The sequence below is a fragment of the Varanus komodoensis genome, unplaced genomic scaffold (assembly GCF_004798865.1).
Source record: "Varanus komodoensis strain SLA01 unplaced genomic scaffold, ASM479886v1 scaffold43, whole genome shotgun sequence".
Lineage (NCBI taxonomy): Eukaryota > Metazoa > Chordata > Lepidosauria > Squamata > Varanidae > Varanus > Varanus komodoensis.
Window position 1 is genome coordinate 214949 of NW_025335985.1, and position 15865 is coordinate 230813.

Sequence of the window (15865 nt, forward strand, 5' to 3'; positions counted from 1 at the left end):
TCTGAAGGTAGATAACTCGGGTTCTATCATAACCCCCTCATTTCCATCTGCTAGATTAAAGAGTGGTGGTTGATGTCTAATTGCTGCTCGCAGTTGGTATATATAAGGACAGGGAGGTGTGGCAGAGGGGGGATCATGGGAAAAAAAAAATGGGTTTATCAGTACCCTTCTGTAGTTGGGCAGGGGCAGAGTTAAGGCTCCTTCATTAATAGGGTTGTTGGGTCCAGAACCTGAAGGTTCTTAAACTTTAAATAAAATGGACTATTTCTACCACAGAAGCTACATTTGAAGGCAGCTATCCAAGAAGCATCCCTGCAGGACCCTGGTAACCCAGCTCTCGCTAGATAGCAAGTGCTGTTGCTCAGGAAGTTATCCCATAGCACATTTTCCTCTTGTGCCCCAAAGGAAGGAGTTTCCTGCCCCCGTTCTCTATTTCCAGCAGCAGAGCAGGATTATTCTGCTATTCCCACTGAGCAAACAAGTGGTTTGTTCTCATATTCTCTCTGGTCTCAATGTGTGTGGTGAATAGGAAAGCTGAGCAGGTAGTTCCCATCCTGAGGCAAAAGCTTCTGGGAATTGGAGTTGGAACCTGTCCCATCCTCATGGCAACATCAGAACTTCTGAAGTTACTTCTTACTTCTACATAGGCAGAACCTATTCAAGAAGTGGTTGTAAAGCCCATTGTGGTACCCAAATGGTTTGCTTATTTCAAGAAACTTGAGTAATGTGTTTTTGCTACCCGAAGACATGATCAAATGTAGCTGTATTGGACAACAGCTCCAAGGAGAGCCCCTACTGTTCCCAAAATGTTAGATGACTGAAGACTCCCATAGGGTAAGTTCATAGACAGCCTTGCATCTGCCACTCTCTGAAGGAGACTTCTTGCTTAGACAGTCTATCAATGATTAGGTGGACACTTGTATGGAACCGTAGTAGCACCTAGGCGGAAAAAATCCCTATACTTTTCCATTTTTAAGCCTCCTTTGCTACTTCTTTCTAGCAGGACTAGACAAAAATACCCCAAGGGAGACCCGCTGTGATGCTCATGCCATTCATGCCATGGCATTTCTCATCCTTCCCAAACACAAAAGCATGCTTTTCCAGCAGGGCTCTTGCCTGCAACTTCTAGGAAGCTTTCTGCATTGCCTTATGGTGATCTATGAACTCTGTTCAGAACATGTTTCTACTACAATTAGCTATGTTAACAACTGCTGTACAGAACATAAAAAGTTCTAGCCAGAATCTAGGGCTTCAGTGTAAATTAGATTGCTAAACTAATAGATTATTGGTAAACAGGCCTGACTATGTGTGAAGATAGATGGCTGACTAAAATGTCTTAAATCCTGCCAAAGCACAAGGGCAAAGGTTCTAAAATGCACCTGATGCAAAGTGTTTAGCCAAACTCTTACTAGTGGCAGACCTTGCATGGCCCACAAATTTTGTTGTTGGTAATTTGGAGAGAAGCAGTACAGCTAAAGTTATTCTCTGTTTGTTCTGAAGTCCCTTCCCATTCTATAATTTTGTAATTAATCCAACTCTGTTCAGTGCAGATACAGTTAGAGCATCCCTGACAGATGGGTATCCAGCCTCTGCTTAAGAACCCACTGCCTCCAGAAGCTGTCAGTGCCACCAGTGGGTGGTTTTTTAAAATGTTCAGCCAAGATCTACTCTGAATTTGCTCCCCTTCGTCCCTTAGTCTTGTCCCCTGGAAGAAGAGGTTGTTTGCTCTGTGCACCTCCTGCCAGATTTATCACTAAGGAACAGCTCCACTCCATAACTTCTAGGTATTTGATGGTAGGATACACAGCAAGTTAAAAATGATATATTGGAAACAAGGTAATTGTGGAAAATAAGGATATATATACTTTTAAAAAGTTTTAGAGTGCCATGTTATGGGGGGGGTGATTATTTAGATTCTCAGCTGGGACACCAGAGGCCAAGCGCCTGTCCTCCACCCCCCACCCCCAGCCCCATGCTGCCAGCATGGACAAACTGCCAACTCCTTCCCCCAATGTTACAGTGAGCCTTGGTTGAGAGGAGAGGGTGTGAAGGGAAAGAAGCTGGGGCCAAGGACTCCTGCCAGCTCATGTTGGTGTTCTAGCCTCTTTCTCTCCCCTTCCCCGGAGCTTTATCTAGATGGCTGAAAATAACCATGTAGCTAAAAATCAGGGTGTAAGGCAGAGCAGTGATGGAAATGGCTCCATACCTCATTTGGCCCAGAGGGTACATGCACGCTTCTGAGTTTGGAGACTTATGTGAATTAAGTGCCATGGTGATAGTTGTTTAAATCTTCCACATTTCCACAGAAGCTGTGAATGGCTGTCACTTTCAGTATCAGGTCAAACAGTGTAATTGTTCCAAATTAATGATGCAAACGAGACACCACAGTGAGGAAAGCAAATGTTTTCCTTCGCAGTCTTTACTATAGCAAGGGAGACAGTTTAAGATGGCAACTGATTCGGTAATCGTCAACCAATTGAGTTTACATTCTGATCTTAACTGTTCATTTATGCACAATATTGTATCCAGCAGTAAGAATTGCCTTATCACCATCCAAGAAAACACAGATTATTACATACTTATTGCCATACAACTACATCATAAGTAGTTTCACTACTTTCACATTTAAAAGCAGTAATAATGATGATGAGGAGGAGGAGGAGGCTTGGTTTCCAGTTATAACAACGCAGAAGGTTCTTGTCTTTTAAGAGCAGTCTCTTGGTGTGATTCAAGCACCGTGAAATAGATAAAGTGGGCAAAAAGCAATCATTAATGTAATGATTCTAACTCTGGAAGAAAAAGGAATTTTCAGCAAGTTCACATTGGCACCTGCAAGCCAGAGCAAGAAACATTTGGGCACCGTTGTGTCAAGATTTACAAGTTTTTCACACTTGGGATGCCCAAAATTCAGAACAGTCTTAAATGGGAATTTGTCACTGAGGTTATGGCAATATCAATAGTATCCCTGTGCTGTAGCTATTTAAAAGGAAACTGCGGTATTGTCCTGTGGTGCGTACAGCTGTCTCTGCTACTCAGTGGTCGTTCAGTCACAGTATGACGCAAACAGATGTGTGCTTGACACTCCTATGCATGCTGAGAGAAAGAAAAGTCCTACAACTCCAAGCCATGCCGGGAATTGTAACCCTTCTTTCTAAGCATGCATAAGTGATCAGTTTATCCCGCTCCAGCACCAACAGTGTGTGTGTGTGTGTGTGTGTGTGTGGAAGTAGCTTTTGCACTGAAGCAGGCCTATCCCTCTCTTTATTGGATGAGACAAGGCAAGAGCGAGAACCATCTCTTTCACTCCTTGACATCTCTAGTCACGTCTTTGCTGTGTGTGGCTCTGCAGACGCAAAGGTGGGCATGTGACCCATCTATACTGCAATGCATGGGTCCTCAAACTAAGGCCTGCAGGCCGGATACAGCCTGCCATGTCCATTTAACTGGCCTGCCCCACAGGTTTTGCACTCACTGGGTGCGCACGCGGGCGCTCATGGGCGCACGGCTTGCTCACGAGGAGGTCGCTTTGGACTCAATTGGAGGAAACAATCTCCTCAAGAGCAAGCTGGAGCCTTGCCCCACACCTCGCCTCACGTGTGCACACACGCATGTGTGCCCACCCCGTCCCCATACCAGCCCACGTTCCCCCTGCCGGCACCACCTTGGCGGTCTGCACCCACCGCTGGCACCTGTCAACTGGCCCCCTTTGGAAAAAGTTTGAGGACCCCTGCTGTAATGCTTCTTGGACTGGGGTGACAATGACTTGCTTCAGAAATTTTGGCTACATATTCCTGAATGATGTGAACAGATATTATATCTGGTTCTAGTTAAGCCTAGATCAAGCATTCAGTTGATAGAAAACTAAAGGTTCTTGTTTGCCTGCCTTTCAAATCTCGAAAACTACAAGTTGCTCCAGGGCTCCTAATGGCAAATCCAGCTGTTTATTACATTTTCTTGGCAGAAAAACAGCCATGCACAGACAGGATGGGCGGTTTTGTTATATTTGGGTAAAATGTGACTATGCAAAAAACATTTGTTGGGACTTCTACAGAAAAAAAAAAAAAAAAAGAGCAGCCGAATAGAGAATTGATTATGCTCACTAACTTCAAAAAACATGAAATTGTTTACGGCACTGAAACATCAGTTGAAAGAGAAGGAAAACAAAACTGCTGTGTTCAAGACTCAAGCAGTTTATTCAGTGTCCTAGAAGGGTGAAGAACGAAACTAAGGGAGAAATGTCAAGGCATAAGTTTTCCATATACACATTGCACTAATAATGCAGGATGCTATAAACTTTAACGTCTCTGACCACTTCAAAGTTAAAAAAAAAAATCCCGCAGAAAGGATTAATTAGGAAGAGTGGGAAAGCATTTTCTCTAAACCTAATCGCCCTCTCAGATGATCTTTTAGATGTGAGAGATGCAGCCCCTAATAGCTTGGCAATGCAATCCAATCACTCTTGTGGCAGATGCTCATAAGCCTCTGAATCTGGAGCCTTCCAAGCATCCAATGCAAAACAGGAGGTATGATGGTGGTGGCCTTCCTTTCATCCAGATTTTTTCCAACTGGGCCAGTGAGGAGGGGGGGAAGAGGGTGGGTCACCAATTGGATTTAGCTCAGCTGTATGGGTCTCTTTCCCTCCCCACCACACCCCCTGTCCCCACCAGACCTAGTTGCAACCTTGGAGGGTGGTACCAGCATCGTTCTTTCCGCTCAGGCTACAAATGGGCAGGGGCCTGACCTTTGGAGCCCGACTACTGAGGTCAGAAGACCTTGGCGCTTAGAGTCTAAAAACCCTCTTATATTCAAGGCAATGCTGAGAGATCAGATTGTGCTGTAGGAGTTTCCCAGAAAGAATGGTAGGATTAAGGCTGGGCTTGTCCACAGTGAAGTGTGTACTTCTTGACCCCAATCTTCACCTGAAACTCTCCCATCCACTCCAGTGAATGAGAAGCTGAAAGTGCCACACTTCCCTTCAGATTCAGGGATAGCTGACAACCTACACACTTTCTTGTGTAGGTGATGGGAAAAATAATCCTTCCTCTATCCTCTTCCTGTATTGTCCAAAATAAGATGTGAGATTTCACCTGTTTTTCTAAGAGTGTGCCAAGTATGTCTGTCAACATTGGGAGAGGCACTGCCACCTAAGATGCTTAACCACTACCGTCTTTTACAAAGTGCTCTGTTGGGCTCCAAAACCCAACATCAAAGGATAAATAATGGATGCTCTGAGATGGTCTAGCAGAGCTCTTGCCAAGACAATGGATACTGCAGGATACAGAGGGGCTGAGCCATCTGAGCTTGTGATCCACTCCTGCAGCTGGGGCACAACCCACCAACCAGGTCAGTGGTCTGAGAACAGTTTGACACCTGCTGTTTTTGCAGTCCCAGGCAGATGGCTGTGGAGCCTCGGGAGGACTGTGTTTGGCCTGGTGGGGAAAGCTTGTTGTAACCCCCCTCACAATCGAACATGCAGCTAGGGCATGGCTCGTCACAGGTAAGAAGCATGATCAGAGTGTCCTGTTCGCGTAAGAACAAGAACCCCAACGAATGTGCACACTACGCAAGGCTGACCACAAAGCAGCCTTTGTTGCTACGCTCCAGCATAACGTCACGCCCTGTACACTTGCTTGCTTGCTTTAGCATAAAAAAAAATGTGTGCGAATGTAGCTCAGTGGATTTCCCCTATTGTTCGCTGTTATTCAAGCACCTGCATAGCCGTCCATGTAAAAGAGTATAAAAATCCTGCCTTCGATCTGCTCAGCATCACACTCTCACGAGTGCATGGTCCCTGCCGGCAGGTAAATAAATCTCTCGGTAATTCCAACCAGTCTCTGGTCTCGTCTGTAAAATCGCCCTACAACATTTGGAGGCCCCAGCGAGATGGAAGAACGTAATGTCTTGGGCTTTACTAACCTAGTGCTTTCCAGAAGCATCGTACTACAACCCACCACAGCCAGCATGGCCATTTGTAAATGCATTGGCCGTGCTGGCTGAGAATGAGGAGAACTGCAGTCCGATACCATGGAAAAACACCAGGGTAAGGATGCTGCGTTAAGGGCTGCTGTGTAAGCTCAGCCGTCTAGAATGCACATTACGGTGCTTTTGTCCCTCTTTCAAAGCAGTGGGAATTGAGGGGAGACGCAATTACTTCCTGCTGCTTACAAGCATATTTATGGCTGTGGATGCATTACATCTTAGCAGAAAGTACTGAAAATACAAATTGGACTTGGGAAAGCAGCACTGAAAAAGAACAAAAATATGTTCCACATTCATTCTTCACCACAACTCTTTTTTCAGGCTCTATGGCAATTTTTAATATATTGTTTTTCAACTCCAATACGTTAAAAATCACAATGAGACTTAAACCTACTCACAAAAGACTACTGGACACATTGAAGTCATCTCCTGAATCCTTCCTTGCTAAAGAGACACGAACTCCTATTTCAAATTAATCTATCAGTCACACCTTATTTTTTTCTTACCTAAAAGCTGGTCATTTTCCAATTTGTGCCCAATCTTCTCGTAAATAAAGAGGGAGCAAATATTCAATGTCAGTATGAAATTTAATTCACCAAATTTGGTGTTTCAGATCTTCAAATCTGATGGTCAAGTGTACTAGATAGTGCACTCTAAAAACCCGATCATCTGTTGTACAGCTTTTGGTTGGCACTTCTTTAAGTACCTCTATAGTACTTAGGCCTCTAATATTCATGCAGATTGTATTTTTTAAAAATGCCTTTGATATAGGAACAAAGTCCAGTCCTGACACTCCTAAACGTGTTTTCTCAGCAGCAAGTCCCAATGACTCAAATGGGCCATAGACTGGTTTACAGCAAGCTGCAAGGACATCAGTCCCTACTACTGTAAGCATGTGAAGTGAAGAACACACCAGAGTCAGTCTTTGTTGACGTTTTCTGAGCATTTTCAGCCCACGCACTGCCTTCCACCTGTATTGTCAGCAGCAGTCCAACACTGGCAAACCTCTAGCGCTGTACGAAGAAGCACCCCTTATTTCTGCGGGCGTGTTCTTAGGCAGCTTCAAAGTAGCAATGCTGGCAAAGCTGCTGCCCCATCAACTTTGAAATCTTATTTACCAACCTTCAGATCCAGTACACAAGTAGTAAAGAAAGACCAGACAGTGTCTTTAACCTCCACAGATCTAAAGAAACAAAAAACACAACCACCGGAGGAGACCAAGGCAAAGCTACTACTTTTTTCATTGTGGTGTAGAAATTCTTGGAAGTTACACATGTAAGTAAGTGCCTTCTGTACCATGGGATGATTCCCAATGATGTTTTTCTAAAATATTAATTTAAGGAAGAGTTGCATGGATGGTCACTGCACATCAGTGGATAGCCCAGCATTAGACTGTTCTATTGCTCTCGCCTCATCAAGCAGAGATCACACCACACTTGCCTGTTTTAGTCTCTGCAGAGGCAGGAACTGCCATGAACATTTTTGAGGGTTCTTTGCTTGAAGAACGGCCGTCAGTTTCTGGCTATTGAAATGGCTGAGTATCGGTTAACACAGATAGAAAATCCATGACAAGGAAGAAAGGAAGTTAACACCCCCAGCTTTATTTTTAGAGGTCTGAAATACAGGCTTCCCCAAGAATCATTCAGTTTGTGAAAAGTCTGTGAGATAGTCTTTCTGTTTGTCACTGTTCTAGTATCTTGTAATCTTCCTGCATACGAGGAAATTGCACTTTGAAAAAAACAGGGAAAAACTATTTGGGACAAGAAAATTCTGAAGGACCTGCTACCTAATTAAAAAAGAAAGCTGATATCAGTAAGAAATATTATTCAAAAGAGCCACTAAACACCCCAGTCATCTAGTTCTGCTGTTTTGCTGGGGGTCTAGCACACCCTGCGTGTGGTGTAATCCAGAACCATACTGGCTGCTCCGAGCAAGGCAGGGTCCACCAAGTCTGAGACAACCACATCCACCGCCTGCACAGAGAACAAGGCCCGCTGGCGGATCACGTCCTTGACAGTGCTGACATAATGGCTGGCCAAGACACCAGAAAGTATCACGAGGGAAGGGTTAATGGTGTGCAGGATGTTCACTACTCCAAGGCCCAGAGCGGTCCCAGCTGTGAGGAAGATGAGAAACAGGAGTCAGAGAGAATATGGGGATCAGCTGATCAGCAGCACTCCTAAATGTGGGAAAAGCTATGAGTAGTGTTGTCTTGGGTGTCTAATTTTATTTGGGCTGTCATTTCTAATCAAGCAGATTTTTCGGAGTTTGTAAAATGTTGCAAAACATGTTTAACAAGGGAAGCAGTGGGATAAGCACACATGCTATGGGTAACGATACCCCTGTTTTCAACCATCTAAAGTAGCCAACACCTTAGCTTTAAGAGTCTGATCAATATGGTAAGAAATGTTTGCCTTATGTGACAAATGACGCAGCTATGATTCAACAGACAACAATCCCTGTTAGGTATCATTCCATCTTTACAGGGAATGTTTTATATATTTAGTAGTTCCCTAGAAGGAGCTGACCCAGTTTTAATCATAAAAACATGATAGAGAAACATGCTTAGGAACTAATAAAGTTTAATGGGTCTATATATGAAAGGAGTACCAATCTGCAAAATTCTTCCTTATCACAAATAATAGGAGTGGGAAAATTATTCTTTCGTTTCAAGATAAATAGGGATTTACTTTATTAAATTACATTACAGTAAGGAAGCCTCCCACTCCAATGGGTTTTTCTTCATCTTCTTCCTAAGACAGGAATAAGGAACTTGTGGACTCCAGATGATCTGGTCTACAACACCCATTATCCCCCACTACACTTTGCTATGCTGGCCTGAGCTAAAAGGAGTTGTAGGCAGGACTATTTGGAGGTCCCCAGGTTACCTACCCCTCGTTTAAGTTCCCAGACACAGGGTTCTCCAGAGCAGATTTGGGGGGACATGGGGGGGGGGGCTCAAAGGGGAAGGGAAATGGCTGAAACTTGCTCCATCCTGCTGACAAGTGCCTTCCATAGGTGGAAATTACTAAGGGTATCTGCAGCCACATTTCTTCATATATCCTGCCTTCTCTTGTTTTGCCTATTCTTTCCCTTCCTTTGTTGCGTCCAACTGAAACTTGAAATGGGAACTTCTTGGGGCAAGAGCCTAGATGTTCTTGTTAACATTATTCCAGATACTATATCAATAATGACAAAGTTATCACATCACCTCTTTATCACTAGTCAGGTCTCTAACCAAGATCTGTTCGTTATGCTCATCTACTTACCTGTTCTAACAATATTGTCAGCTTTTGGATTTCCCAGCTTAGCTGCTTGAATGAGATGTGCAGCGGTTATTGTCTCTTCCTTCTTTATAGACAACCCTCCAAATAACAATGAATCCTCTGCATGGACAGAAAAGAGGGATAAGAACAAAATAATGATTAAGGAGTGAAAATAGATTGCTTGGTTGTTACATTTGTCCACCATAATCAGACGGTGGAAAGACGGCCCTTAATTCTACATGCAAAAATTAATGTGAGCAGTGAAAGTCAGACAGAACAAGATCAACCTTGTTATAGCTGTTTGCAGGTATGAAGCTTTTAAATTACTCTTCTGTTGCGATATTCTATTTACTTCTTGCATAAGTTAAAAAAACATGGGATTAGGGAATGCATCAGGCAAGAGCAGGATCGGCCCAGCCAGTATCTGCAAGCAAGCTCTGTCCACAAGTTCTGTAGCCATGCTACAGGTGAAACTGCAGTTTCCTACTATTCTGGCTAGTATTCAGGTAACTCATTAGTAGTGAGGTGCTTACCTGTCTGCAGTATTTACCTTCTATAGCAGAACAGCCACCTTTTGATAGCCAGACCCAGCAGGGAGACCATTTGTTATGTAAATAAGTACCACTGCGGTTATTTATCAACATATCAAAAAATGCTGCAAGGTCTTAAGTTAGCTACAGCCAAAATGTCATTGTGAGATGCTGAAAATGTCATGCCAGGTAAATATATTCTTACACACAATCTGCCCATAGTGACTGTGTTAGCATGGCATGGCAACTCATCATGGATAAGCAGTGAGGGTGGGCTCTTGTGTCATCCAAATCCAGATGGCATCCAGCGGGGTGGCTTATTTAGGGGAAGCAAGCTAGCTGGACAACCCGTGGCTTGTTGCAGGGGTTGTTCACTCCACAAGGGGTTGTTCAGTGTGTTGTTTTCTCTACACTCGGGAGGCCATGGCCACTGTGGGCTGCAGGGAGTGGACAGCACACTGTTCAGCAAACCCCTTGCCACCCTGTGATCTCCTCACATGGCCACCAGTGGCACCCCCTCCCCTGATACCCAAGCAGTACTTTGGGGGATCCATCACTGCTTCAGCACCTTTTTATCTTTCAGGCCCCAGAAATGCATACAAGCATCTCCATAATTATTTTAAAAATTGTGTATGTCTTTCGGAAGGGTGGAACAGAAAGTTCTCTAACCCTCCACATTTGCACACTTCCTCAGCTCTCCAGCGACACCTCTTTGACGCACCTGCAATCGTGCTGCAGGGTCGCAGTGAATGCTGTGGGCACTTCAGTCCGAGATGCATCCTGCCTGCTCTGCCACCATGTGCAGTCAGCTTGCAGCAGCCTCCCCCATGGAGTTGTGTACAGTGCAGCTCACCATGCTCTGTGTTATGAATCGTGAATGATTCTTAGACCAGTGCTGCAAGCTGCTGGTGACTGTGCTTATGTGAAGCCCGCTCATATGTAGAAACTTGCCTTTTGAGTAGACTCCACTGCTCTGGTCTGGATGGAGACACAGTTAATTTGGAATGGCTTGTTTCTAAAAATCTTGTCGCTTTTCGCGCTTAGGAATACAGAATTAAGTAGTTATTCTGACACTGTCATTTGTTTAAATGTATACAAAGTGAGCTTTTTTAGTTCATCTGCATTGCATCCACATCCATTCTTTACTAACTTGCTGTCTTCCTGATGTTTGGGACTCCAACTCCCATTAGCCCTAGCCAAGATGGCTAATCGTCAGGAATCCTGGATGGTCCAGCTCAAACATATGGCAGAAATTGGACTGTGGGGAGGACGATGCGATAAGCATGAAGGAGCCTGCTGGACGCTACACCTACCATCATGCAATTTCTTCGCTTCTCTCTGCAAGGCCATTCCCGAAGCATAGGCTTCTATGCACCCATGGCTCCCACATAGGCACTCAGGTCCATCCAGAGCCACCACAATGTGCCCGAGCTCTGCAGCACAAAACGAGCTTCCATGGATCAACTCCTTCTGGTGAATGATTCCACCACCAATACCTGAAATTTAATGACAAGACCTGAACATGACATTATAGCGACCCATTTTTTGTCTTTTTGATTACTGAGCTGTATACTGATGAGAGAAACTTAATTATATTTACACATTTATCACAGTTCTATACTACTCAGTAGTTGAAGCTCTTTAGGTAGTTTACCACAATTCAGATCAGCATAAAGAAGCATGATACAGCATAAAATACTATACAGAAGTTTAAAACTACTTCTATACTACAGGAAAGTAGTAAAACCTTGAATTATCTACCATTAAGTACCAAAAACAACAAAGCCCCACCTTATTTATCAATACACACAAAGGCATACATTTCAACCATTCAGTGTCTGGATTTGTGTGATTTAAAAAGTGCTCTTTGAAATGCACAACTTTTTTCAGAGGCGCAGGTTTTCATACGTTTCCATAACGGATGGATAAGACTGAATTAACAGCAGGCCAAGGGTTGCTCCACACGGCATGCCATGACAAATGCAAGTCAGCCGCGGTGTGTAGGCCCAGGAAGAAACTCCTGCTAATCTAAGCTCCCTGGAGCTGAATGAGATTTGATCGGTGATCTTTTGTGGTACACGCATTGCTTTTAGTTGCCCAAGGCTCCGTGTGTGCATGACCACCAAGTGTATGTGTGTGGGAACCGTGCACATGTGCACCGCCTGCACCATCTGGGGCCAGGATTTCAGAGGGACCAGTGACTCCCATATGTATTTGCTCAATTAAGATCTTCGCTGGAGGTCCAGCTTTAGATGCCCCCCCCCCCATTCTGACGGGAGGCCGTGGGCTCTCAGAGGCAGGGCCAGTTCAGCAGTGGGACTCCCCTTTGTGCCATCTCATTAACTGGTGCCTGCCTTAAAGTGCTGAGTAAAGCCATGGGCTTTAATTGAAGCATTTTGCTGCAGTATTTTTATTTATTTTTTCCATTGTACTTGTCGTATTTTCCATTAAAATGTAGTATTAATTAACTGACCTCCTGAAATGCCTCCTTTCCCAGAAAGCACCCTGCACAGTTCTTCCTGCAACCCCTGCCCACTGTTACCACCTGCCCTGCCAGCAGTGGGCACTGTATTTGGCAAGTCGTAGCACGAAGGCTCCCGGCGCTCCTAGGGCCATGCTCTGAAAGCCATCAAGATGGAGAGGGAGGCTGGTGGCAGTGGCACAGCCAGGGGACTCAAAAGGCAGGGGGCTCCCAAGAAAGACCACAGTATTCCTGATGCGCAGCTGTCTGGGATGCTCCCCCAGCTTCGAGTGGCCAAACCAGTAGGTCCACTCTACAGCCAGGGGCACACAGATCATTAAGAAAAGTTTCCGTCCAAGGCTGGGACCAGCACAAAACTATGACTGAACGCAGTCCCTCACACAGGCCCACGGTGAATGAGAGAATCCGGTGCCACAGGAGGCACTGATGGCCACCAGTGTGGGTGGCCTGGAAAGGAGACCTGACCAATTCATGGAGGATAAGGCTGTCAATGGCTACTAGTCACAAGGGCCTGTCTACTACCTCTGGGTCAGAGGCAGTGACGGCTGTCAACTGAGGGGGAACATAAGCCAAGTGTGTGCATGTGGCCACTGCAGCCCCGGCACAAAATCCCGGACCTTTGGCCTAATGTAGGGCAGCCCTTCTTACGTTATGACCAAAGTATGGTCAAGATGAATGATTCTGATGGTCTAGCTCTGTGCCAGATTTTGGCCAGAATGTACAGATACCTGTTCCAGTGATGAGGGTTATAAAGTTCTCCACTCCTTTTCCTTGCCCAAATTTTCTCTCTGCCAGAGCTGCACAGTTGCCATCATTGTCCACCCACACGGGCAGATGCAGAGCGTCTGATATTGGAGTCCGCAGATCAACAGCGCTCCACTCCTGAATCAGTTTCGTGGAATGAAGAACTACGCCTTCCCTTGGATTTACCCGTCCACCTGTAGAAATGCCTGAGCCCCAAAAGCAAGGGAAGAAAGAGAAACACCATGAACACAAACCTGGTTAAAACATCATTAACACAAACTCTAGCCAAAACAGAATCATCTAAAAGAAAGCCGTGCCAATGGACAACTTGTTGTAAGAAACAAAACCATCTGCCTCCCTCATCAGTTGTGTCTTTTCAGTTTTTCAGTTTAAAAAGCACTCCTCAGTAATTCTCTCAAATGGGCAAGAATGGTTGCCATTTGGTAACTGATTCCGAATCTGCATATTATAAGGAGATTCCTTAGGATGCAGCATCTGCACTGTGGCCTGGATTCACATTTTGACCTGTCCTTGTTCCTTGCTGCTGTTCCTTACTTCAGCACAAGAATAAGAGGGAGGGAGGGACTTAAAAGCTGATAAGGGCAGTGTCTCCATTTCATAATGGTACAATAATCATCACCATTTTTACTTTTTAGTCTGCAGCAAAATCTGATGCAAAACCATATGACATTTGCAGAACTACAATTTGTTAGGAAAAGGATAAGGCGTGGAATTAAAGAATTGTGCATTCATATGAACATAGTTGAACAGGGATGGCATAAACATGGCTGTTCTTCATTATTTTCTATATACTGACACTTTAAGCTATTCCACCATTATATTATACCTAAACTGAATAGTACTAAAAAGGGCACAATATTATTCAATCCTCCCCCTTATGCAGAGAAAGAAATAATCTTTGTTAAACTTACCCACACCCAGAATTCTGCAATTCAGATTTATTGCTTCTGAGGCAGCCTCTACACACATCTTAAGGATCAGTTGTATTCTGTCCTCATAGGTTTTGGGGTTGAGCTGTGTGTATTTCTTCACTATCTCACCCTAAGCAAGAGGAGAAACCCATCAAATTTCTTGCATGTTTCTAATTCCCCTTTCCCACGGTAAGATCAGCTTCTCCACAGCCTGTCAAGGATGTGATAGTTAAGGCCAAATGCTAAGAAAACAGAGATGAATATGCATGGTATGCATGTGTCTGTGAGCATGCGTCTCCTCTGGCGAAAGCTCTCTTGGCCTCAGCTGCACGTTGCAGCAACCATTTCCCCACAACCCTTATACGCAAGCTCATTCCATGCTGAACTGTGGGCCTGATACACTTCTCCACAGGAAACAAGCAGTGCAAGGTGGTCACCTAGTGGGTGGTCTAAGCTTTCTTTAAATAAGCTTTAATTGATACAAATGGAATGACTCAAATGATTACAGTTTAGGGAGTGGGAGCATATCTGCTCTGTTTTCAGGGGATGCATGTATATTGCAACAGGCAGCATCCTAAGAAAAGCATCGCTCCTCTGCGAGAGACTGGAGTGGGGGAATGCATCTTCTATGATGGTGCTTGTCACCTGCAGCAAAAAAAATCCTAATGGTAAAGTTTAATCAGGAGTTTTAAAAAGTGACTACTGGTTGCAATCCTAAAGCAGTGCCAGCTGGCACTAGAGACCAAAAATATCCTGTGCCTACCAGGGGAGTCTATATCCTGCGGAAAATCCTGGTAACTTATTCTTACTACTACAGCTAGAGATGTGTGTTCTTTTATGGAGCCCTCATCATGTCTTTTGAAACAAGACCTCTCTGTTCCTTCTGTTTTGTAACAGTGTTTCTCCAGCACCAAGAACTTGTTCACCAGGATTTTTAAAAATTTGTCTCCTGTAGATTGTTTGAATACTTGTAGTGTATTCAAGTGTTGGGACATTCACCATATCTATACATTAGTATGTGTTTCTATACAGAGAACTTGTGATTGTGGATTCCTAGATATTTACTGGAGTGGATGGTACATTATATTAAGACTGTGCTCTCTCTTTGGTCTTTATGGGAACTCTACTCCATGCAATGCCTCCAAGGATCCAGAAGTGTTGTTTTGGAACCTCCAATTTAGTGCCTCATGGTAGATATTATGTGCCTGAGTGAAAGCGTACAGGTATGCCATGCAGATCTTTTTTAAAGAACAATGTGGCTCATTAGATGATTTAAAACTGGCACTGTGAACATCCCACCCCAGCAAAGAGATACCCACCCTCTTCATGAAGTTTGTAAAACTCTGGTTTTAAATATAAGCTTAAAAGTTTGTATTTACCTCCATGGTGACAATTGCTACCCGAAGGTTTGTTCCACCCAGATCCACTGCCAGTGCACTCTGGGTTTCTAGGATATGATCAATATCTTGGGAAATGCTTTCCTTTACAGGAGGGAAACAGAATTTCTTCTGAATGGGCTCCTGAAGGTCCAGCGACTTAAGGAATTTCACAATTCTTGGAACTGCATTCCCATCTCCATAGATTTTTGAACTGCAGGTGGCAGCAATTGTGTCATGTGAAAAAACCACAGCAACATACAGCATGTTACAATTATGGCCAATGCATTTTACGAAAAATGAGGGAAAAAACAAAATCACTATTGCATCAGGAAGTATATCATATATTTGTGAGGTGCTTGTGGTAACCAGGGATTTGTGCTCCAACTTCATAATGTTTAGGGACAATTCAATCAAATTTAAGCCCTTTAACTCTCACCGATTTCAACAGAAAAGCTAGCTTTAAGGCAAGAGTGTGCAATCTTTTAGCCTCAAGGGCCGCACCTGGGATCAGATGCATGGCTGGGGCTTGGTCTGCCCACCAAGACTCCCTTCC

General features: G+C 44.3%; 1 protein-coding gene across 3 annotated transcripts in view; it reads right to left on the reverse strand.

The window, feature by feature from the left end:
* Positions 1–7559: 7559 nt before the first annotated feature.
* GNE (glucosamine (UDP-N-acetyl)-2-epimerase/N-acetylmannosamine kinase) overlaps positions 7560–15865 on the reverse strand; it is a 38481-nt gene continuing 30175 nt past the window's right edge. For all 3 annotated transcript variants that reach the window (XM_044443880.1, XM_044443881.1, XM_044443882.1), the window contains exons 7-12: positions 15313–15523; positions 13934–14063; positions 12986–13207; positions 11089–11271; positions 9249–9365; positions 7560–8095 (exon numbers count right to left, since the gene is read on the reverse strand). In XM_044443880.1, the coding sequence (XP_044299815.1) occupies positions 7860–8095; positions 9249–9365; positions 11089–11271; positions 12986–13207; positions 13934–14063; positions 15313–15523 (1099 nt within the window). In that variant the 3' untranslated portion in view covers positions 7560–7859. The remainder of the gene's footprint in view (positions 8096–9248; positions 9366–11088; positions 11272–12985; positions 13208–13933; positions 14064–15312; positions 15524–15865) is intronic.